At 43.5% G+C, this 25,234-nt stretch overlaps 1 protein-coding gene across 5 annotated transcripts in view; it reads right to left on the bottom strand.

The window, feature by feature from the left end:
* Positions 1-25,234, bottom strand: part of CFAP97 (cilia and flagella associated protein 97) — a 76,487-nt gene that overhangs the window by 41,035 nt on the left and 10,218 nt on the right. For all 5 annotated transcript variants that reach the window (XM_068278708.1, XM_068278712.1, XM_068278710.1 and 2 more), the window contains exon 3: positions 24,504-24,575. In XM_068278708.1, coding sequence (XP_068134809.1) covers positions 24,504-24,575 — 72 coding nt within the window. The remainder of the gene's footprint in view (positions 1-24,503; positions 24,576-25,234) is intronic.

The following is a 25,234-nucleotide window of genomic DNA, read 5'->3' as shown; positions in this document are numbered from 1 at the left end:
GGACAATAGATTGTTGTTAATGCAAGCCAGGAACAGTTTACCTAGAAAGCTGTGAGTGTGTTATTTTTGTTCTGCTCACATACATTCTAATTACCTCACCATGTTTTTGTAAAAACATTTCGATGAAATGTTTTGAAACAAAAAAAGGTGGACGTTAATCCATGTCCAACTACTTTTATAGATAATCCATGTCCACCTAGTGTTTATGGATCAAACATTTGTAGATCATGGCCATTCTTAAAGGAATACTATCGATCCCCAAGTGTTCTAAAATGACAGTGTACAAATAATGTCTAAGTAGCTGTGTAAACATTTTCCTACTTTTCATGTTAAATATCAGAGGCAAAAGCTGTAATTTATTGAGGGTAGGATTTAGCTATATTGGGACAAATCAATTGCAGAAGGGGTGTCTGCTTCAATGCACAGCCAGAGTTGCATATAAGACTACAGAAAGCAAATATCAAACTCTGAAAGCAAAAACAGTATGAAAAAGCTGTGAGAATTAGTTACATTTCCTCTGCTCTCTTCAGACAGGTCAGTCAGAAACAGAGCTCCCAACAGCTGCAGCTCCTGTGTCCTGTCTCTCTCTGTCACACACAGAGCTACACAGAGTTAACTGATCAAGTGTGAGGGGAATTGCCCCTCTCCTCATGGCTCAGTCAGCCGTCAGTAAACTTGGCTAACAGAAAACAAAGAAGTTGCTACTAAAATGTATACACCAGTACTTAGCAGCACCTCCCAAACAATTCCTGTGTCAATTGAAAAAAATATGTGAATCGATAGTATTCCTTTAATTGCTCACCCACATGGTAAGGCGACACAGGGGATGTGGCAACAGCGGTATACATTGGAGGATCTTAGCGGTACTCATTCGATTCCTGCAAAAATCTGGAAAAGTGGAAAAGGTGTTGTGTTTAGTAGAACTGAGGACATAGATTGTGCCAAATATTCCATCACCAAACTGCCTGGTTGAGGTAGCATTTGTGTTTGGGGTCAGTCAAGTGCTTTAGTTTCCTAGGATTGGGTGAGATACATATCCATCAGTGCTGAGGAGTCGGAACAATTTTTGGGTACCTGGAGTCAGAGGTTTTACAAATTGAGGCGTCAGAGTCTCCATACTTTCATGCTTGGATAATCTTCCCATCTAACGCTTATGCCCTACTGTGGCCACAACAGACATGTTATAAGACCACACCTGAATGAAGCCCAATAACGCCCATTACATTCCAACACATAACGACCAAAGGGCCGATGTAAGTGAGATTTAAAGAGACACTGAAGCGAAAAAAAAATATATATGATATAGTGAATTGGTTGTGTACTATGAATAATTACTAGAAGATTAGCAGCAAAGAAAATATTCTCATACTTTTATTTTCAGGTATATAGTGTTTTTTCTAACATTGCATCATTCTATAATATGTGCAGATTACACAACACTCAGCATTCAAAATGAGTCTTTCAGAGCAGTCTGTGAACTAATGACCTCTCCTCTAGCAGAGGAAAAGTAAATAGTCCAGAAACAGTTGAGATAATAAAAGTCAGATAACAGCCCTCTCCACGACTTTGAAAGTGGTAGAGCTTAATGGCTTTTTTGCATAGAGATAACAACTGGAGTTTCTTAACTCTTCCTGTACTGAAAACCATTAGACTGATGTATCTGATCTTAATGTTTTATTTCTTAGCTGTACTACACATACAAATCATAATATCATAATTTTTTTTCCGCTTCAGTGTCTCTTTAAACCCACAGCGTTTATGTGAATTCAAGCACACTGGTTTTCAAGAGCCAAGAACAAACACCACAGAACAGGTCATTTCAGAATAAAACGAGGACACGTATCATCGATAGAGCTGATATAGAGCCAAAGTCTGCAAAGCCTGTCAGCTGAAAGCTAGAGAATCTCTGCCTACATAGATCTCCTCTTATGGGTATACAAATGTGAGGGTGTCTATGACAACAAGCAAGCAGTGCTTCTACTGGAATAATCACATACATGACTCACTTGTTTAATGCTGAAGAATACAGCTTGCCAACAACAGAAACACGCTTCAAAAACCCAATATGGCACAGAAGAGGCTGCTCGGAAGACACTCTTCGGAGCCAAGTATCGTAAAACGATGGAAAATAAAAGCAAGTTCTCAACCATATTTGTAAACCTAAACATATGGATATGCATGCAGAAAGCACAAGGCTTATTAGAATGAAGCAAAAAACACTAAAAATCAAATATACCATAACATAGCTTGGAAAGACAGTGACTGTGGTATGTTTCGTTCTTTTATGTCAAAGAATTGTTATACATTCAGTCGTGTGTCCTGAAATCAGCTAGAAAAAACACAGGAGGGTGAAACTGTAGCCCGATATAGTGTAGTATGCTCGGCATTAACCCTTTCCAATACAGTTTATTACTCAACTCCCCCCCCCCCCCCCCCCCCGAACTTTTTTCCCAGTGTGCAGGGGACACATGGTTGATTGTGAGAATGTCTTGTGGCGGGAATCTGGTATGGTGCTGAAGGAGATCAAAGTGTCCAACAGCAGTGGCCCTAGCAGTGAGCCCCAATGCATCTGCTCAATATTTAACCACTTGAGGACTGTGGGCTTTACCCCCCTTAAGGACCAAGCACTTTTTTTCCATTCAGACCACTGCAGCTTTCACAGTTTATTGCTCGCTCATACAACCTACCACCTAAAGGAATTTTGGCTCCTTTTCTTGTCACTAATAAAGCTTTCTTTTGGTGCTATTTGATTGCTACTGCGATTTTAACTTTTTATTATATTCATCAAAAAATACATGAATTTTGTCAAAAAAAATATTTTTTTTAACTTTCTGTGCTGACATTTTTCAAATAAAGTAAAATTTCTGTATACATGCAGCGCGAAAAATGTGGACAAACATGTTTTTGATAAAAATAACCCAATCAGCCTATATTTATTGGTTTGGGTAATAGTTATAGCGTTTACAAACTATGGCGCAAAAAGTGAATTTTCCCATTTTCCAGCATCTCTGACTTTCCTGACTACCTGTCAGGTTTCATGAGGGGCTAAAATTCCAGGATAGTATAAATACTCCCCAAATGACCCCATTTTGGAAAGAAGACATCCCAAAGTATTCACTGAGAGGCATAGTGAGTTCATTGATTATTTTTTGTCACAAGTAAGCAGGAAATGACACGTTGTGACAAAAAAAAAAAAAGTTTCCATTTCTTCTAACTTGCGACAAAAAAAAAAAAAAAATGAAATCTGCCACGGACTCACTATGCTCCTCTCTGAATACCTTGAAGTGTCTACTTTCCAAAATGGGGTCATTTGTGGGATGTGTTCACTGTCCTGACATTTTGGAGGGTGCTAAATTGTAAGCACCCCTGTAAAGCCTAAAGGTGCTCATTGGACTTTGGGCCCCTTAGCGCAGTTAAGCTGCAAAAAAGTGCCACACATGTGGTATTGCCGTACTCAGGAGAAGTAGTATAATGTGTTTTGGGGTGTATTTTTACACATACCCATGCTGGGTGGGAGAAATAGCTCTGTAAATGACAATTGTTTGATTTTTTTTTTTACACACAATTGTCCATTTACAGAGAGATTTCTCCCACTCAGCATGGGCATGTGTAAAAATATACCCCAAAACACATTATACTACTTCTCCTGAGTACGGCGATACCACATGTGTGGCACTTTTTTGCACCCTAACTGCGCTAAGGGGCCCAAAGTCCAATGAGTACCTTTAGGATTTCACAGGTCATTTTTGTTTCAAGACTACTCCTCACGGTTTAGGGCCCCCAAAATGCCAGGGCAGTATAGGAACCCCACTAATGACCCCATTTTAGAAAGAAGACACCCCAAGGTTTTCCGTTAGGAGTATGGTGAGTTCATAGAAGTTTTTATTTTTTTCTTACAAGTTAGCGGAAATTGATTTTAATTGTTTTTTTTTTTCACAAAGTGTCATTTTCCGCTAACTTGTGACAAAAAATAAAATCTTCTATGAACTCACCATACTCCTAACGGAATACCTTTGGGTGTCTTCTTTCTAGAATGGGGTCATTTGTGGGGTTCCTATACTGCCCTGGCATTTTAGGGGCCCTAAACTGTGAGGAGTAGTCTTGAAACAAAAATGACCTGTAAAATCCTAAAGGTACTCATTGGACTTTGGGTTCCTTAGCGTACTTAGGGTGTAAAAAAGTGCCACACATGTGGTACCGCCGTACTCAGGAGAAGTAGTATAATGTGTTTTAGGGTGTATTTTTACACATACCCATGCTGGGTGGGAGAAATATCTCTGTAAATGACAATTGTTTGATTTTTTTTTTTTACACACAATTGTCCATTTACAGAGAGATTTCTCCCACCCAGCATGGGTATGTGTAAAAATACACCCCAAAACACATTATACTACTTTTCCTGAGTACGGCGGTACCACATGTGTGACACTTTTTTGCAGCCTAGGTGCGCTAAGGGGCCCAACGTCCTATTCACAGGTCATTTTGAGGCATTTGTTTTCTAGACTACTTCTACGGTTTAGGGCCCCTAAAATGCCAGGGCAGTATAGGAACCCCACAAGTAACCCCATTTTAGAAAGAAGACACCCCAAGGTATTCCGTTAGGTGTATGGCGAGTTCATAGAAGATTTTATTTTTTGTCACAAGTTAGTGAAAAATGACACTTTGTGAAAAAAAAACAATAAAAATCAATTTCCGCTAACTTTTGACAAAAAAAAAAATCTTCTATGCACTCGTCATACACCTAACAGAATACCTTGGGGTGTCTTTTTTTCTAAAATGGGGTCACTTGTGGGGTTCCTATACCGCCCTGGCATTTTACGGGCCCAAAACCGTGAGTAGTCTGGAAACCAAATGTCTCAAAATGACTGTTCAGGGGTATAAGCATCTGCAAATTTTGATGACAGGTGGTCTATGAGGGGGCAAATTTTGTGGAACCGGTCATAATCAGGGTGGCCTTTTAGATGACAGGTTGTATTGGGCCTGATCTGATGGATAGGAGTGCTAGGGGGGGGTGACAGGAGGTGATTGATGGGAGTCTCAGGGGGTGGTTAGAGGGCGAAATAGATGCAATCAATGCACTGGGGAGGTGAACGGAAGGGGGTCTGAGGGGGATCTGAGGTTTTGGCCGAGTGATCAGGAGCCCACACGGGGCAAATTAGGGCCTGATCTGATGGGTAGGTGTGCTAGGGGGTGACAGGAGGTGATTGATGGGTGTCTCAAGGTGTGATTAGAGGGGGGAATAGATGCAAGCTATGCACTGGCGAGGTAATCAGGGCTGGGGTCTGAGGGCGTTCTGAGGGTGTGGGCGGGTGATTGAGTGCCCTAGGGGCAGATAGGGGTCTAATCTGATAGGTAGCAGTGACAGGGGGTGATTGATGGGTAATTAGTGGGTGTTTAGGGTAGAGAACAGATGTAAACAATGCACTTGGGAGGTGATCTGACGTCGGATCTGCGGGCGATCTATTGGTGTGGGTGGGTGATCAGATTGCCTGCAAGGAGCAGGTTAGGGGCTGATTGATGGGTGGCAGTGACAGGGGGTGATTGATGGGTGATTGACAGGTGATCAGTGGGTTATTACAGGGAAGAACAGACGTAAATATTGCACTGGCGAATTGATAAGGGGGGGGGGGGGGGGCTGAGGGCAATCTGAGCGTGTAGGCGGGTGATTGGGTGCCCGCAAGGGGCAGATTAGGGTCTGATCTGATGGGTAACAGTGACAGGTGGTGATAGGGGGTGATTGATGGGTAATTAGACAGGACACTGTCTGCATGGAGTCTGTATGGGACACTGTCTGCACGGAGTCTGTATGGGACACTGTCGGCACGGAGTCTGTATGGGACACTGTCGGCATGGAGTCTGTATGGGACACTGTCGGCATGGAGTCTGTATGGGACACTGTCGGCATGGAGTCTGTATGGGACACTGTCGGCATGGAGTCTGTATGGGACACTGTCGGCATGGAGTCTGTATGGGACACTGTCGGCATGGAGTCTGTATGGGACACTGTCTGCATGGAGTCTGTATGGGACACTGTCTGCATGGAGTCTGTATGGGACACTGTCTGCATGGAGTCTGTATGGGACACTGTCTGCATGGAGTCTGTATGTATATTCTGTGTTGCACATTTCCTCCCACACACAAAAAAGAAAACATATGGTTAGTTAATTGGCTTCTCCCAACATTGGTGTTAAACTGTGGTAGGAACTTTAGACTGTGAGTCCCTCTGAGCTACTGTGAGTGATGTAAACCGTTTGATGTTCTCTATAAAGCCCTGTGGAAAATGTGTCAGTGCTGTATAAATGTGTATTAGCAACAGGGGAACATTAGCTGCATACTGAGAAGTGACAGCTCTATAAAACACAAACAGATATTTCACTGCAAGCTTTGTTAGCCTGTGAAATAGTCTACCACGTAAGGGAATGCTACAAATCAATAAAGGAATTTAAAATCCGCTCAGGGTGCTTTGCCTCCCCTTAGACTAAAACTGTTGGGATAGATGAGCAGCTGAAAATGTGTTTTTTAACCTAGTTAACTGTGAAATGATGCCTGCTGTTGCCTCTCTTTCCATCAGGGAACCTAAATTCCAAGCAAATCAGGCTGCAGCCATGCGCTCTTCTTCAGTCTTTGATTTGAGTAACGTATGTGTGGGTGTAATGCCAGCAGCCCACTGCAAAGCACAGGAGGAAGAATTACCACACATATCCAACTTAAAGGAGGGGGAATAGACACAATCCAACGTGCATGGACTCCACAGGCTTCAGGAGAATAGAAAGTGAGTGGCCAATTAAATCAAGAGTAAGCACATACCAGAGAAGGAGCATACCAGCGTTTCTCACAGGTGGGGTAATTAGTGTCTGAACTAGCTGAGATACTATTACCCCCTTGTGCATGGGTGAGATTGCCTGCTAAACTCACCATTGTGGAGTCACGAGGACAGGTTTGAGAAACACTGGATTATACAATACTGCAATGGCTTCAATTCATCTCAAAAAAAGTGTAAGTAGGGAAAATACCAGATTTGGTATTTTAGATTTTTTTTTTGCTAAATCGAAGAAATACTATGCTTCAATTCATAAAAGACTTGTTTGGTAACAGCAGAGCAGTGTGGAGTGTCTCCAGCCCTTTTACAGTGAGAATCTTTTGCTCAAGTTAATGGAGTGTGAGGTAAGCCGAATTTGGTACTTATCCGTTAGCCGGGCGCATCCTCTAGGTGGCGACAAAACTCCACCAGAGTTACATCTTTCCCTACTATCCATGTCGACCTGGAGGAGGAATAGTAATTAGCGCCACCTGCCGGATGCGCCCGGCTAACGGATAAGTACCCCGAATTTTTAAGAGAGAATCTGTCAGGACAAAAATATGGGGGAGGTACCATTACTGTTATTTTAAGGAGGATATAACAAATAACAGTAGAAACGTTAAGTAGTGTCTGCTGTGGTCTGCAAGGATCCAAGCCAAATTATTCGTTCAGTATATTGCTAATACAGCATGTCCATTACACATATTAATATTCTGACCAGAAACATAAAAACACTTGACACCAGTATGATGCAAATATCATGGACTCCTTCACATAACTAGTCAAACCATAGGTATATACATACTGGTTAACATGCAAACGTGCAGATAATAGGAAGAGGGGCCAGAAGAGGGTGGAAGAAGTCGCAGAGTTCCGCACCAAATTTTTTTCCAGCCCGGTGGCATGAAAAAATAGCCAGGTGGGGCGAGATGAGAGAATGGAAGGCTGGCGCTTTTCTGCACAACTCTGCTTGCTGAGGAGGAGGTGAGCCGATGACAGCCGGGTGCTCACCAAAACACGCCGGGTGGAGCACTGTGCTAAAAGAGTATGGGGAAACCACTGAGGGAGGTAGGGAGCATGCAGAAACTAAGGCCGTCCTAGGCCTGGAACCCACCACAAATCGCTATCGCAATCGCTAGTGTTTTTAATGAGCGTTTTGTAAGCAATTTCATGAGCATTTTCTGGCGATTTTGGTAGTGATTTTAAAAAATGTACGCTTTTTGCTAGCGATTGTGTAGCGATTGTCGATTTTAATTCCAATTGGTCCTTTCAATTCATTTTCATTTTTTTTTACAGTGAGCAGTAATTTAAAAACGCTAGCAAATCGCTCTGTGTAGGTTTTGATGAGAGATTACGGCAGCGTTTATATACTTTACATTGCAGAAATGCTAAACGCTAAAAATCCTGCATGTCCTAGATCCAAGATGGCGCCTGAGTAGGATGCCTCGGCACGCAGGGCTCCGGCTCTCCTAACTTTTCCCCCCTTCCCTTTGTGGCTCACCTGCGCTGGAGGTCAGGGGAGTTCCCCCTGCTCTCCTCGTCCTGGGGAGCGTGGGCACGCTACGCTCCGGGTCCTGGACCACCCGGATCGCCGCCATCGCATTGCCGCTGCCATCCCCCACGTGGAGCTAGCCGCATGGACCACACGCAGGGCCTCTCCACCGCGGCCGCCCTGGGGAGGTCGGGAGGACACCACCGGCCAAAAGGTTGTCGCGGCTGGAGGAAGAACGCCAGCCCGATCTCAGCGTCCACGTGGTTTCCTCATCACGTGGATGCACACCACCACAGGGAGACAAGACGCCGCTGCCTGGGAGACAGGACGCTGCGAGCAAGGCACCCGCGAGTCAGACCCGCAAATGAGGTCTGGAGCCGCCACTGCACAGAGCGTTCCGCCGATTGGGCCAGGGAGGTCAGTGCTGCCGATCCCCCCCACCCAGATCGCTGCTGCCTGCTCTCACCACCACAGACTCTCTCCCTATGGATGGCCATCTCCCGCACAGCCTTTCTGGCATGTAGTCCAGGCTCCTGCTCTCGCCGACCTGCCGCTGCTACACCTCTGATGCCAGGTCCCCCTGCACGGCAACACACACCAAAAGAGGCTACGACACCTGGCTCCCAGGATCCCCATCTCCACCTAGCCACCACTGGATCACCCAAGCTGGCTGCTGCACCGCAGGTCAGGCAAAACCATCACTGGCCTGCTCCTCTCTGTCCAACTCCATATGGGGGGGGACCGGCAGTCACTGAACCTGTAAAAAGTGCTGCTGCTGATGCAGCCTCTCTCTCTGCCTGGAACATGGGGGCATGACCTGTTCATGGATGTGGTAGTGGACTGCCCCGCATCTCTGCTGTGGTCTGCTGCTTTTTCTGCCCTACCCAATCCTGCTCCTACGGTGGTTGGTTGGGCTGCCCACGGCTTTTGCTATGGACTGCTGCTATGGACTGCGCGACTGCTGCTGACTCATGGGTGCCGCTGGAGATTGCTATAGGGGACTCACTGCTCTCTATCTTCTCCCTCTCTCTCTCTTTATCTCACCTTTTCCTCTCCTCTATCTCTTTTTCCCCAGAATAGACCGCAGGGCATCTGATTCAAAATATAGCTGAAGAAGCGTTTTGAGTGCCTGGATGGCAGCGGATTACCCCTCTGGTCCTTCTCCTGGGTCCTCCTTCTGTATCTCACTATCTATGCTTTTTATTTTATGTATATGCACTGCACCTACTTTATACACCTACTGCTGTATGTATCTGTATGCACTGTATGTTTTTTTCACTCTAAACGCACATTTCTACTACTGTACCATCACCGACCCTGTTTTGTGCCAAAATCAATTCCGGGTACAACTCTCGTTGTACTTGGCGAAATAAACATGATTCTGATTCTGATTTGCGATTTTGGTAATCGCAATCGCTCCAGTGAAATTTGGCCCATCCATTAACATTAGCTGAGCATTTAGGGAAATCGCTAGTGTTTTGAAAACCACCCTAATCTCTCTCAAAAAAAAAAAAAAAAAAAAAAATCGCTCTAGAGGGTTCCAGCCCTTACTCATATTTCCTTCACTACTTGAAGACCCAGAACAGGTATGCAGACCAAAGTTTGGATCAACAAAGGTTCACATTCTTTTTACTTATACTTTAAGCACGTGCAGAGTAAAAATATCCTTAAAAGTGGACCTGAACTCTTGCACAGGACCGAAGGATAACAGAGAAATACACCCTATGTATATAGAGAGTTTAGCCTATCTAATTCCCTCATAATCAATGACTAATCACAACTGTAATTTGATCTCTTAGCCATGTTAGCTGGCTGCCTTGGCAGAGAATCTAATTTTTAAACACAGGATGTTAACCCTATGTCTGCATCCATAAAAGCAAGAAGTAGACACACTGCAGATTTATTGCAGGATTTGTATCAGCTGCAACAAAGAAATGTTTTCTTTAAAGGTTATTATGTTGTCGCTCATCTTTTAGAGCAGAGAGGAAGATTTGAGTTCAGGTCCTCTTTAAGCATGTCCAGGATAAAAGTCACATTTCTTAGAACATGCAGAGAAGTGTGTGGCCTTTCCTCAATATCAGCAGTGGGTGTGACAAATATTTTCTTATGCTGTACGAAATAAAAGCTCTGGAGCACAAATGAGCTCTTCCATTTTTACAGTGCACTAGAAGATTCATTATGTTTAACTAGGTAATTCATGCATCATAAAATAATGAAATTACAGAGTAAAAAGAGCAGTATAATATTTATACACGTTTGCTATGGAACAAGGATAATTACCGCCTGCTTGATTGATGCAATCTGTAATACTAATAGTAGCAATGAATTTCCTTACAAAAAAAAATAAATAACCAGCCCCAAACTATACTATTGCAAGAATCACTGGCTGATCATGTGATACAGCCACTTCCTGTTTACAGTAGTTCCGTCCTTTACTTCAAGGAAGGATCTTTATGTACTCCTAAAACAGATTAAAAAGAACTTAACAGCAATAAAGAAAAATTGCACATAACATGGGATCAGAAAGACAAGGAATGCCCAGGTTTTCAGCTACTCTATAGTGTTGAAATCACAAGCAAGATTAAGCACTTATGTAGGCAAGAAGACAGGGAGCAGTCTGACATTATACACTTGGAGCAGCTTGGCTTTAAGAAGCTGGCAGGTAATCCACCTGTACCAGCTGCTGTCTATACTCAAACCCTCAATCATCTTGTGGCCTGAGCAATAACCTGCATAATACATCAGAGCTTTTTTTTCCAAATAAGCCTCCCTAAATGTTCAAGATTGTTCCTGAACCGAGAGGGATATGGTGCTTGCCAGGTTTCCTTTTAAACTATACCAGTTGCCTGGCTGTCCTGCTGATCTTTAATTCATCATTTGTGTCAGAACAACATAAGTTAAACATGCATGTGGCAAATCCAGTCAAACAGGGTCTATGGCTAAAAGTATCAGAGGCATAGGATCAGTAGGATAGCAGTACCTTTAGCCATAGGCCCTGAACAAGCATGCAGCAGATCAGGCGTTTCTGACTATCAGATCTGACAAGATTAGCTGCATGCTTGTTTCTGGTGTTATTCAGACACTACTACAGCCAAATAGATCAGCAGGGCTGCTAGGCAACTGGTATAGTTTAACAAGAAATTATTATGGCAGCCTCCACATTCTTCTCACTACTATGGACCCTTAATGGTTTATCCTTCCTGTTCTTATGCAAAGTAATGAACCTCCCTCCCATTTACTCTTTCAGCGCTATAATAACTGAAATAATGTTCTGTAATATGCAAAGTGTCTCTCCATTACAAGGAAGGACAATGAGAAAGAGCTTATGAAGACTGTGATAGTGAAATGTTATGGCCTCGTTCACATCATTTAACGTAGATGGCTGTACGATCGAAACGCAACGTGCCCGATCGCACGCCATCTGCGCTACTATGCACTGCAGATCCCATTCATAACAATCAATGGGATCTGCGCTGCGATTCCCAAAAATGCATGCAGCACACGTTAGCGCAATCGCGCTGCTGCGCAGCGCATATGATGAGAACGGCTTTCTATGCCCTTCTACCGTTCTTGCGTGTCGCACACTATACGTGCTGCCAAAATGTGCACGGCAGCGCATATACTCTGAACGAGCCCTACGTCTGTTGTACAGAATGATAGTTCATGTGGCAGAGATGGGATTACATAACTCTGTGATACTGCTAAGTACAGCTGCAGTTATCCAAGTATCTATGACTGTTTTTTTCATGTTTGTACATCTGTTCAAAAAGAAGCAATCTGCAGACATTTTCTTGCCAATGTTAATTGCCTGGCTGCTGAGCTGATCCACAACTACAAATAATTTGTGAATCACTATGCAGATCAGCTGTGCTCACTCTAAATACTGTATATTTGGTCCAGGTGTGACTCAGAAGCCACTGAAGCCAATAGATCAGCACAACAACCAGGCAAATTACTTTTTTTTTTTTTTTTTTTTTAAATGTAGATCTACCTGCATAGATCTCCCATATCAGAGCTAAAAGGTAAATAAAATACAGTGAACAACTACGTACAAAACATACACTCACATCTGCGCAATCCTGACACCATGTAGAAATAAAAATCTTCTAAGGCCTCGTTCACACTTCTAAGTACAGAATGCCATTGGCCATGATTGCACGCCATTTGTGCTGCCGTACGTTGTGCTGCTGATCCCATTCACCACAGTGAATAAGTCAGTGCTGCGCTTTGCCAAAAAATGCTTGCAACAGTGTCAGTACATGTAGTCTGGACATCAGACAGTGCAGTCTGTGCACTTCTGAAGTTCCTATGTGTTGCACACCATATGCGTTGCTGAAATGCACACTGTAACACACAGGCCTCGATTCATAAAGCATTCCCGCATGCGGTAATGCTGTCAAAGGCTGACTTTACCGAGCACTTAGCTAAATGTCAATTCATAAAAGCTGTTACTGCATCAAAAGCTGAAATTCCTGAGCTGTGAGGTAAATTACCATCTTGTGCGGTGAATACCTCAGCACGTCAATAAATGTCAATTCATAAAAATTAGAGCAAGCGGTATTCTCCGTGCCATTACCGTCTGCTTTGAAGAGGTGATAAGAGAGTGATAACAGCAAAGTTAAAGGAAAACTTAAGTCAAAGGTAAAAAATGAGATTTACTCACCTGGGGCTTCCCTCAGCCCCCAGCAGCCGATCGGTGCCCTCGCAGCCCCGCTCTGACGCTCCAGGACCCGCCGGCGAGCACTTCCGGTTTGGCCGTCACCGGCCGACAGGCATGGGAACGCGAGTGATTGTTCGCGTTCCCAGCCTGTAAATCGCCCCCTATGCTGCTATTGCGGCCAGGAGGTCGCAATAGCAGCATAGGGGGCGATATACAGGCTGGGAACGCGAACAATCACTCGCGTTCCCATGCCTGTCGGCCGGTGACGGCCAAACCGGAAGTGCTCGCCGGCGGGTCCTGGAGCGTCAGAGCGGGGCTGCGAGGGCACTGATCGGCTGCTGGGGGCTGAGGGAAGCCCCAGGTGAGTAAATCTCATTTTTTACCTTTGACGTAAGTTTTCCTTTAAGGGGACAGATCTCCCTGGCAGCAGAGAGGGTGGAATAAACAAGGCTTCCCAGGAATACCCCAGGCTGTGTTTTTTAACCTCTTGGGTACCTGTTTTCAGATATATTTTACATCAGAAAGCCTGCATGTGTATCATTTCTTGAAGTTCTTCTAAGCTGTGGCAATTAAATAGATTAAACTAATAGACAGATTCAGAGAAGATTCAGGGCAAACAGAGGCAGTATAACAAAAAATACACATCTAAAGGGAAGTTGAGGATGCCTCTTTTATTGTAATGCTGTCTCTGCAAGGAGAAATTAACTCAGGCAGCTTCTCATGTTACTGCCAGCTTAGTTCGGGAAATCTCCGCATTTCTATCGCAACTGTAAAGATTTTTATGAGTAAGCACACTAAAGTATAAAATACCGAATGCTGTATTAAACAATGAAATTAAACAAATTACCATTAACAGCTGTTATATTCTCAATACAACCAGTTTGATATGCTAGTAAAAAGGTATCTTTAAAGGTATGTGTATTTAACTGACATGCCCTTGGCAAAATGGAGGGGAAGAACTGTAACAAAAGGTTTTCACTGTTCTCTGTATGTCATTAACTGTTGCATAAGAAGGATTTCACCTTTAACCTTCATTGTATTAGTTCTAGAAAGCAGATTACATGACTAAGCTGTTTACCTGAGCGTTAGAATTTTGACAATCCAGTGGTCATACCATCTCCACTGATTCACAGGTGTACAAGAGCCACTGTTGCTGTTTACTGGTGGCAACTGCCAATCAAACATTTATTCAATAAAGCAGTCAGACATGTAAAAAATGCTGTAACCCGTATCAACCAAAATGCTGTAACCCGTATCAACCAGACATCAACTTTCATTTCTCCACAGCAACGCATCTGGTAGTGGATTTAGGTCATGGTTGAAGCAGGTACCTGCACACTACGGCTTCTGTGCTATATTACCAAGGCTTCTTTTCCATGGGCAGTTGATAGGCAGTGAAATCCCTCTCAAACTCCCACAACTGCTTGCTGCTGCCTGGTAACTGCTCATTGCTAAATATTTAAGCAAAATATCCATGCAAAAGGGAATAAAAATAATTCCCATAAAGCTTGCCAAGTTAAAAGTCCTCAGATGGACTCCATATGTATCCAGATATTAACTTTAGCGCTCCAGGACGGACAGATGGTGGATGGGAGAGCAGCACCCCACCTATTTATACTATATGCGTTGTGCTGCTATGGGTCCCTGTCAAAAGGGCCCAGAAGTGAGTATCTGTATATGTTTTTAGTTGAATAAATTGGCGAATTTGTAAAACTGAGTACACTTAGATATGTTTCATTCATTTAATGTACATATGCTGGGAGCATCTACATCAGGGGTGCCCACACTTTTTCGGCTCGCGAGCTACTTTAAAATTTGCAGAGCCCAGGAGATCTACCAACATTTAGGTAGCTAGGTACACGTGCCTTCAGTATAGATAGCTAGGTATAGGGGCCTTCAGTATAGTTAGCCAGGTATAGTGTAGTTATGTGTGGGTGCCTTCAGTATAGTTAGCCAGGTCTAGTGTAGTAACGTGTGGGTGCCTTCAGTATAGTTAGCCAGGTATAGTGTAGTTAGGTGTAGGTGGCTTCAGTATAGTTAGCCAGGTATAGTGTAGTTAGGTGTGGGTGCCTTCAGTATAGTTAGCCAGGTACAGTGTAGTTAGGTGTAGGTGCCTTCATTATAGCTAGCCAGGTATAGTGTAGTTAGGAGTAGGTGGCTTCAGTATAGTTAGCCAGGTATAGAGTAGTTAGGTGTAGGGACCTTCAGTATAGTTAGTCAGGTATAGAGTAGAGTAGTTAGGTGTGGGTGCCACTCACCTCCCTCCAGTTGCAGCGGTGGTGTCTGGGGCTCCTCCTGGTCTCCCCTCCTTCGGCCGCGCTAGCTAGAGTCAGTGCAGATGTGCGGCATAGAAGAAGACTCCGGCGAGCAAAGGGGGCGGCGGGTAGCGTGCGTTGACGCATTGTGCCCAGCACCGCCCTCAGCTATGACGTTGCGGCGTACTCAATTCCCGCTGCCCCGCCCGTCTCCTCTCTGCCTCTTCCGATTGGCTAGTGGCCGGCAGCAGAATCTGACAGCTGCCGGACGCAAAATTTAACATGACGCGGCCGCGATCTACCAAATAGGCGGTCGCGATCTACCGGTAGATCGCGATCGACCTATTGGGCACCCCTGATGTACATTGTAAAGAAAGGACGCTGGGCATATGGAAGGTGGAGATATAATCTGGAACCTATAATCGTGGTGGCTATGATCAAAACGCTTCAACCCCTATAATCTGGGTCTATCTGGAAGCTGGTAAGCCTGCACTTTTAGGCCTCTTGCACACTGCAAGCAATTCAGATTCAGATTCTGCTTTTTAATCTGTTTTTACTTCCGATTCAGATTCAGATTTGCAGTTTGCTCCCTGCACACTGCAAAGCGGAATCTGAATCGGAGGTAAAAACTGATTAAAAAGCGGAATCTGAATCTGAATTGCTTGCAGTGTGCAAGAGGCCTAAAGGGTGTTGGTGGAGGACTGAAGTATTGAAGTACCCTGTAGTGCTAACGTTTATATCTGAACTGCTCACTGCTGCCTGGCAACTGCTTGCTGAGTACACAGTTCTGTCCATGGAAGAGAGGTCTAAAGGACATGAGGTTCGTTTCCTTGTAAAATTAAGATAGGGTGAATGTTTAACGTGAATATCTCTTTAGAATTCACTAATGTCATATTTCCTTGCTATCCAATTGCGTGGTCCATTTCCCCAACTACAGCATAATAGACATCTTGAAAAAGACATCTTGGATATCCTCTCAAACCTTCGCCAGACTACCTGCGATCTGGACCCTGGCCCCACTAAGTTCATGTTGAAATGCCCTGAACTATTTACACCGGCATTCCACAAAATAGTCAACGGCTCCTTACAAGAAGGGTGGTTTCCCTCTACTCTGAAAGAAGCAATCGTCAGGCCTCTACTCAAGAAACCATCCTTAGACCCAGATGCTCTAAACAGCTACAGACCTGTCTCAAACCTCCCCTTTCTGGGAAAAGTTATTGAAAAGGCTGTCTACCTCCAACTTAAAGCCAGGCTCTCCAGAAACAACGTCCTTGACCCTCTTCAATCTGGTTTCAGGAAATATCACAGCTGTGAAACAGCCCTCACCCAGATTTGCAATGATCTGCTCATTGCAAGAGACAAGGGTCAATGTTCCCTCCTGATTTTGCTCGACCTCTCAGCGGCTTTTGACACAGTCGATCATGAAATCTTACTCAACAGGCTACAAGAGTACTGTGGCATAGATGGCATTGTTCTCCGGTGGTTCAACTCCTTCCTGGCTGGCAGAACACAAAGGGTAGCCTTAGGGCCCTTCCTCTCCAACCCTGTACCACTAAAATACGGTGTACCTCAGGGCGCAATATTATCCCCTTTACTGTTCACCATATACATGCTGCCACTTGGAGAAATCATACAAAAACATGGCCTGACATATCATTGCTATGCTGATGACACCCAGCTATATTTGTCATTCAAACCTGATGTCACAGACCCTACTCCACAAATAAACGCATGCTTAGCTGAGCTTCAGGAGTGGATGAATAATAATTGGCTAAAACTTAATGCTGACAAAACTGAGGTTCTTGTTATCGAGGGCCAGGGCTCAACAGCAAAGCAGCTCCAGTCTCAACCAACACCGCTAAGGATAGGGAGCTCAGACCTGAACAACTCAGACTGTGTGCGCAGCCTGGGAGTACTGATTGATGGGAAATTAAGCTTCAGGAATCAAATCTCAGCTGTTGTGAAACATTCCTTCTTTCACCTAAGGAATATTGCAAGGATTAAACACCTAATTCCTTCAGAGGATCTTCCAAACCTAGTTCATGCCTTTGTCACATCAAGGTTAGACTACTGCAACGTCCTCTACACAGGCCTGCATAAGAAAGACTTACGCCGCCTGCAATTAGTACAGAATACTGCCGCAAGGCTGTTAACGAGCCAACCCCACCATTGCCACATAACACCAACCCTGAGCTCACTCCACTGGCTACCGATAAAATGGAGAATTCTGTTTAAGATTGGCTTACTGACATTCAAATCCTTGCACAATCTGGGCCCTGGATACCTGAAGGACTTGTTGCAACTACATCACACCCCCCACAATCTTAGATCAAAAGGACGTAACACCTTGGTCACCCCCAGAGTCCACCTCAAAACCTTTGGAGACAGAACCTTTTGTCATGCTGCCCCTAAACTTTGGAACTCCCTGCCACACCCAATCAGGACAGCCCCATCCCTGGAAACATTTAAGTCTAAACTGAAAACCTACCTTTTCAGTCTGGCATTCATGAACATCTGACTATCTCCTCTGTAACACAACCCAGCCTGAAACCCTGTATTAATCTGAGACACAGCTATGCGCTTTGAGTCCTATGGGAGAAAAGCGCTTTACAAATGTTATTGTATTGTATTATTGTATTGTATAATACATTCCCCAAATCTCTTAATTACCAAGCCTGATTGAGCAGTGTCCTCCACTTCTCCTGCATCATTTGTCATGTATGCAGGTTTCTTAAATGCACCTTCTATGAACTGGACAGCACTGCTTAGTATTTAGGAACTTTGAACAATGGCACTTTTTATTTATTTATCATTAAAAGGTTAAAGTAGTGGCTGGATATAGTGTACTGGTTAAGGGCTCTGCCTTTGACATGGGAGACCAGGGTACAAATACTGGCTAGGGTACATATTCAGTAAGACATCCTTGGGCAAGACTTCCCTACAGGGAGGCTCCTTGAGTGCACCTGTAGTGGCTTCAGCTCTTGATTGCTTTGAGTCCAACAGGAGAAAAGCGCTATACAAAGGTTAGGGTTATAACCATACATGGAGAAGTAGATTGACAGACAATGAACTCTGTTGGAAATGTAAGAGATTTCCAGGAACTTTGGTGCATATGATGTGGGGTTGACCTGTGGTGAGGCAGTTCTGGGGGGAGGTAGAAACCTTTTGTAGAGATAAATTGTGTCCTAAAGTAGGCTTTGATATGATTGATGCAATGTTTGGAGTCCGTGATGGAAAATCGATATCAGATTGGGAACAAAAAAATAAATCAGTAATAGATCTAGGGACATCTATTGCTAAAAGACTTATTCTAAGGAAATCGAGGAATCAAGGATCTCCGTCCCTTCAGGAATGGATAGAGGAAATGTCTACTTTCCAGGAGGAGGAAGGGGAGAAGATGAGAGAGGGGGGGGGGAGGGGGGGGGGAGATCCTACTCTACTAATCCCAAGTTTGGGGAAAGAGAGAAAACAACTGTGGGAGAGGTCTGTATACAGTTAATTTAGCCAGTGGGAATGGCTGGACCTGCAATTCTTGAATGCTTGAATGGGGTAAGCAAGGGTAGGGAGAGTAGATTTATGAAGGGGGGGGGGGGGGGGAGGAGGTGGGCGAGGTGCCTGTTTGGATATGTGAGATATGTTTTGGATATATGGATATAAGTATTAAATTATATAATTATAAGCACAAACCATGATGCAAACTACTCCCAACATTGGGAAGGTTCTGATGAAGCCAAGCCTATGCTTGGGACTGGGCCACTGTCAAGGCTGCTGAGTGTTTGCGGACAATTTATTTAAAAAAAAATAAAAAAATAGATTATAGGATTATAAGTGATCGTAAGAAACACAGCAGAAGCAATTGTTAGCATCTTTACAGCTACCAGAAGAGAACGTAAACAACCACACACCAGAGCTGCTCTACAACTCTGAATATATTTAAAAAAAAAAAAAAAACATAAACCTAACTTAGGCCTGGGCGCCACTGGCAGCCCTGCAGCAGCAAAACCCTATGGGGGATATTTACAGTTCCACCTCTGCGCTTGTTCAGAGCGCCATGGCAACAGGTTGCGTCTTGCTGGATATAGGAGTCGTGTGTGTGTAGGTGTAGGTGTGTGTAGGTGTAGGTGTGTGTAGGTGTGTGTAGGTGTAGGTGTGTGTAGGTGTAGGTGTGTGTAGGTGTAGGTGTGTGTAGGTGTAGGTGTGTGTAGGTGTAGGTGTGTGTAGGTGTAGGTGTGTGTAGGTGTAGGTGTGTGTAGGTGTAGGTGTGGGTGTAGGTGTAGGTGTAGGTGTAGGTGTAGGTGTAGGTGTAGGTGTAGGTGTAGGTGTAGGTGTAGGTGTAGGTGTAGGTGTAGGTGTAGGTGTAGGTGTAGGTGTAGGTGTGTGTGTGTGTGTGTGTGTGTGTGTGTGTGTGTGTGTGTGTGTGTGTGTGTAACAGACAAGTGACAGCGCTCAAGGATGCACCTGAACTGTAAACCAACAGAGGCAACGCAGAGCCCCTCTGGAACTAAATACATGCCTTGAATGTAGATCAGATGCAAATTATGTGCTAATTCTAATCTAAAAATTTGGAAGTGAGAGTGAAGCAGTGAATGCAGCTAGCTAGCCACTAGTATACTTAGAGTTCAATATGCACAGTGGGAGACATGGCAGTGCTTTCAAACAAAACTTATACCTGAATGATTTATTTGCATTGATGTGCAGAGCTCCAATAACTGGACTAAATTACACAACTAGCACTCAAAACAGGCAAAGGAGGGTGTTCGCTTCAGTAAATAATGTGTGCACAGCGGTGACGTACCCCCTCGAGGAAGACCTAACGCTAATCTAATGATAAAAACATAATATTCCTCATGCTGCTTATCATAAATGGTATACACATTTTATAAAACAGACAAGTGACAGCGCTCAAGGATGCACCCGAGATGTAAGCCAACAGAAGCAATGCAGAGCCCCTCTGGAACTAAATACATGCCTTGAATGCAAATCAGATTCAAATGATGTGCTAATTCTAATCTAAAAACTTGGAAGTGAATGTGAAGCGGTGAATGCAGCTAGCCACTCCTATACTACACTCCTATACTACAAACATGACACAAGAAACATGAAGAATGTCACATTTTCCTCTATGTATTTACTTGCAGTCACAATCATCAGTATAACCAACTAAAAAGCCTTCAGGAATTCAAGTAAATCACAGCACTAGAGCAAAGATCTCTGAAGCAAAATGTCATCAGAACATTTTGTGCACCATACAGATGTACAAATGCTAACTGCAGAGCCCACCGCAAGGTAAATACTTTAAAAGGACAACGAAATTGAGAGGGATATAGAGGCTGCCATATTTATTTCCTTTTAAGGGCCCGTTCTCACCTGAGCGGGAATCACACGATTCCCGCTCATGGCAAACCACTAGCGGTTTTACAAAAACCGCTACACATAGTAGCGAGTGGCAGTGTTCTGACTGCCGCGTTTGCGGTTAGCGATAACCGCAAACGCGCTACATGGATCGGTTTGGCAGCGATTTGCGATTAGCACGCTAATCGCGATCACTCCAAACCGCCGCAGTGTCCAGTGATTTTTCCACGTTAATGGCGGGAAAATCATTCCCGCATTACCGCCAGCGATTATAAGTGTGAACGGGCCCTAAACAATACCAGTTGCCTGGCATGCTGCTGATCTTTCACAAATCAGTAGTGTCTGAATCACTTACGTGAAACAAGCATGTGGCCAATCCAGACAGACTTCAGTCAAACATCTGATCTGCATGCTGCTTGTTCAGGGTCTATGGCTAAAGGTAGTAGAAGCAGAGTAAAAGCCAGGCAATTTGCTTTGTTTAAAAGGAAATGAATATGGGAGCCACCTTATCCCTCTCCCTTCAAGTGTCATTTAATGCATCCCCTTCCTGGCCCTCATTGAGTGCTACCTACAATCTGATAGAGGGGAATGGTCTGTACATGCAGTTAAGCACCCCGTATGACAGGTTAGAACTCTTTACTGAAGATAAACATGCAGAGATTAAACATACATCACAGGTCATGCAGCTTACTTAGAACAGAGAGGAGCACAGAGAGAATACAGGAATCACAATAACAGAGATCACTGCCGCACTTTACAGTTTACAGTGACATATTGTGGTTGCTTTACTATACTGCAGTTTAGGTAAATCTGTTAATACTGCCAAGTGCCAACACAATCTAACCCTCCTGTGGCAGCCATGTCTGAAGCACTTTAGCCATGTACACATTTTGAGTGCTAGTTTACTCCCAATCATTGTAACATGCTGCTTGGCTACATGAACCTCTGAAAACGGGAGGGGGAGCACAATCAGGAGGTGCCCGGCTATCTGGGAACCACTTACGCTAGAAAAGACTGTTACTGGAGGATTCCTGTAAATCCCAGATGACTTCTCAGAGACGACTGCAAATATTTGGAATGATGAAAGGCTACTTTATTTATGCAGCTTTAAACTACACAGTTTTCACAAGCACCAAATGTTAAAGATTAACATCTACTGATTTAATAAGAATAATATCACAGGTTTACTTACTACTCATACTCTGCTGAAGAGTCTGCAAGTGGATGCGAGCACCTCTGTGTCCTGCCATGACCTCACTAAAGAATTTCACCTTCTTAAGAGCAAGATCCTCCATGGAATATAATCTGCAGTCAATGTACTTCTACAGCGGTCTTGAAAAACCACCATATCCAGTATGTCTGGTGTGAAGGTTATTGCTATGTATCTGCAAGGTTGTAAAGTTTCTAATCAAATATTTTATAGAGAGTCCACTTATTTCCTTATTAACCACTTCACAGCTCCAGTACAGTATATCTACTCCCCTGCAGACTTCATCTAACCGCCCAGGGGAGTAAATATACGTACTCCCGCTGCTACCACTGCTGAAAGCGCTCCCGCTTATTTGTGCGCTCGTTCATGTTGCTATCTGCCCGCCAGGAGATCAATGAATGAGAAAGCAATTCCTAATCATTGATTTAAGTCCCCGTAGCAATTATCGGCGCCTTTTATGAGAAGCTGCACGATAATTCTAATAAATAAAAGTTTCCCATCTTCAGTACACTTCCTGTAAGCATACATATTTCGCTTACAGGACATATAACAAAAAAAAAAGACTGAGGCCATCCTGTGGCCAAATAGTAAAACTACATCTAAAAGTACTTTTTTTAAATGCAAAGACCTGTTTTTACATTTTAAATTAACCCCTTACCTCCCACACTCCCCAATAATTACCAACATTTATTTTTTTTGTAAAAAAATACAATGAAATACATTTACAATTATAAAAAATGCATTCATAGTTTTCTTAGGGACTGAACTTTTTTAATATGTATGTCAAGACGGTATAATACTGTTACTTTATAAATTATGGGCTTTTTATTAATGATGGATGCAAAACTGAAAAAAATGCATCTTTATTTCCTAATAAAATATTGGCACCAGACATTGTGATAGGGACATCATTTAAATGGTGTAATAACTGGTACAAATGGGCACATTAATTACGTGGATTTTAATTATGGTAGCGTGCATTATTTAAAAATTATAATGGCCGAAAACTGAAAAATAAGGATTTTTTTCCAATTTCTTTCTTATTTTTCCATTAAAAAACATTTATAATAAAAAAATTCTTGGCATAATGTACCACCCAAAGTAAGCCTAATTAGTGATAAAAAAAAAACACATTTAACACATTTCATTCTGATAAGTAGAGATAAAGTTATTGGCAAATGAATGGAAGGAGCTGAAAGGTGAAAATTGCTTGGATGCTGAAGGGGTAAAACCCCTCAGTTGTGAAGTGGTTAAAGGTTCCATAGTAAGAAGCATAACACTTGTAGCTTGGTTCTCATGAGAGCAAGTAGTCCCTGACACTGCTGCCCACAGAGGAGAACAGTTCAGTGCTGTCCTATTAAATACACGTGAATGGGGCAGCCAGTATCCACCAACAGAAAATTCACTTGAACCTGTTTTTATGCAACACAGTACCAAACCGCAGATTGGGTGATCAGAAGTGCTGCAGTTAACATAAACCCAAGGCAGCAGTGGGGCACAAACGGTACAGAGAATACCTTTCTACGGACTTAGAGAACACATTCTAATTCCATTTTGCAGATCATAGCCTGAGGAATGTGGGCCAATCCATCAGGAATATCAGGAAGCATGGTACAGCTACTAAGGCATTTGTGGCTGAAAGCGCCACGTAGCTCTGGCCATGTAAAATTGCTTGCTGCTATGGAACTGTCTGGATCAAAAGAGATACAGTAGCCTAGTGATACTAGTGATAGTGAAAGGTTCGTGAAAAGGAGGCGGGTATAAGAAATAGCAAAAGGGGACACAACAAACCCGTTAGCTATTTATTAGTCCTATCATTAAGGCCCGGTCTACACTACACCAGATGCGCAACAATATTTTTACTGCCTATCCTGAGCGTATACGCTGTCCCCTGTTGCAGTGTCCGTTGACTCATTCACATTACTCAGCATTGCGCATCCACCGCTTTGCTCCACTGCATAGGAAAAGCACCAGTATAAAGATTGGAGCTCTAAAAGAAGCATCAGGCTGCCACTTGATTGCAAACAGACCAATGGGAATTCTCCCTTAAACCAGGGAGGATTCTCATTGGTTCACGTGGTGGAACATCTGACGCAGCAGCAGAGTTACTCTCACCTGTCCTCTATGCTTCCTCCTGTGTCTTCTCTCCACTGATGTGGCTTCTGCCTGTCTCTTCATTCCTGAGGAGCTGTGTATCACGTGACAAACACTAGAGGCCAAATACTAGAGGCCTCTAGAGCTCATGAAAGGTACGTGCCACAGTGCGCCAAGTGTTTGGTCACAGAACACACAGCTCCACACCAAGCAGGAAGTGCTCACAGATCATCAATTTCATGCTAAAATCTATTAAAAATCTGTAAGCAGTGTGAGGAATGATTCGATCAGGTAGATGCCTCTCTAGTAAGATAATTTATCAGAGAGGGATCTATCTATTGGCCACATTGACCAGTGTATGGCTAGCATTAGTTTGGCGTACTTTTCCATTTTTTTTAGATAAGGAGCTGCAGACTGAAGTAGATGGATTGTATCCACAGAGAGGGCAGTTACATGGTCTAATAAACTGATACTTTTAAAGAAGACATACTGAGACATCACAGAGACGAGAGTGTAGCTGGCATGGGAACACCGAACTGTCCTCTACAGAACATAGGCATCACTATTTTCTCAGCTCAAACAGCACAGAACTATTTTCTATGCTGTTATAAAAGCATAAAATATACAAACACAGACAATACCTTTCAGGAGCTGGTTCAAGTCCATTGCATCTTGTAAAGCCTTAGGACCTGACTTGCGCTCAGCATCAGGATCTGTGAACAACAGATGGAAAGCTTTCAGAATTGTGCAACACAAAACATCTCTTATTATTCAGTTTTACAGTTGAGAGAAAATGTGAAAACGTATTTTTTTTCTCGATTTCCCTAGATGGGGTCCCTAATATGTAATGGGATTTTCATACAAACGATACCTGTTTTTAGGTGGCATCTTTTGCAGAGTACTTTAAAAATATTCCAAATAATTATGAGGCAGTTCTATTATTTTACTGATTTTATTGGTTTTAATAATGCTGTTTACAAACAGCAGGTCAGATACCACTGTCATTGCACAGGGCCTACCTGCAGCCGCTGCCTTAAAGGACCATTCTGTACCTGCTGCTAGAAATTCTAAAGATCAGAGGGGGACATTTATAAAGAGTGTCTGAGACAAAATGTTAGCAGGTTTTTAGAAATCCGTGCAGAACTGTCTCAGACATACTAAGAAATCACTATATAGTGCAGATTCCATGTTAAACTGTTAGGAATAGGAGGAGTTATGAAGGTTTATCAGACAGCGCAGTGTGTGAGGGTAATTGCTGTTGCTGAGTTAACCAATGTATCTGTTGTATTGCATCAATGCCCAGCGCCGGAAGGGTTAAGCTCAGAACATCTTCACAGGACACCTGGCAGGAGGGGGGAGTAGCCCTTCACAA

Source organism: Hyperolius riggenbachi, chromosome 1, assembly GCF_040937935.1.
Source record: "Hyperolius riggenbachi isolate aHypRig1 chromosome 1, aHypRig1.pri, whole genome shotgun sequence".
NCBI lineage: Eukaryota > Metazoa > Chordata > Amphibia > Anura > Hyperoliidae > Hyperolius > Hyperolius riggenbachi.
Note: the sequence above shows the minus strand (reverse complement) of the source record. Positions and strands in the feature narration are given on the sequence as shown.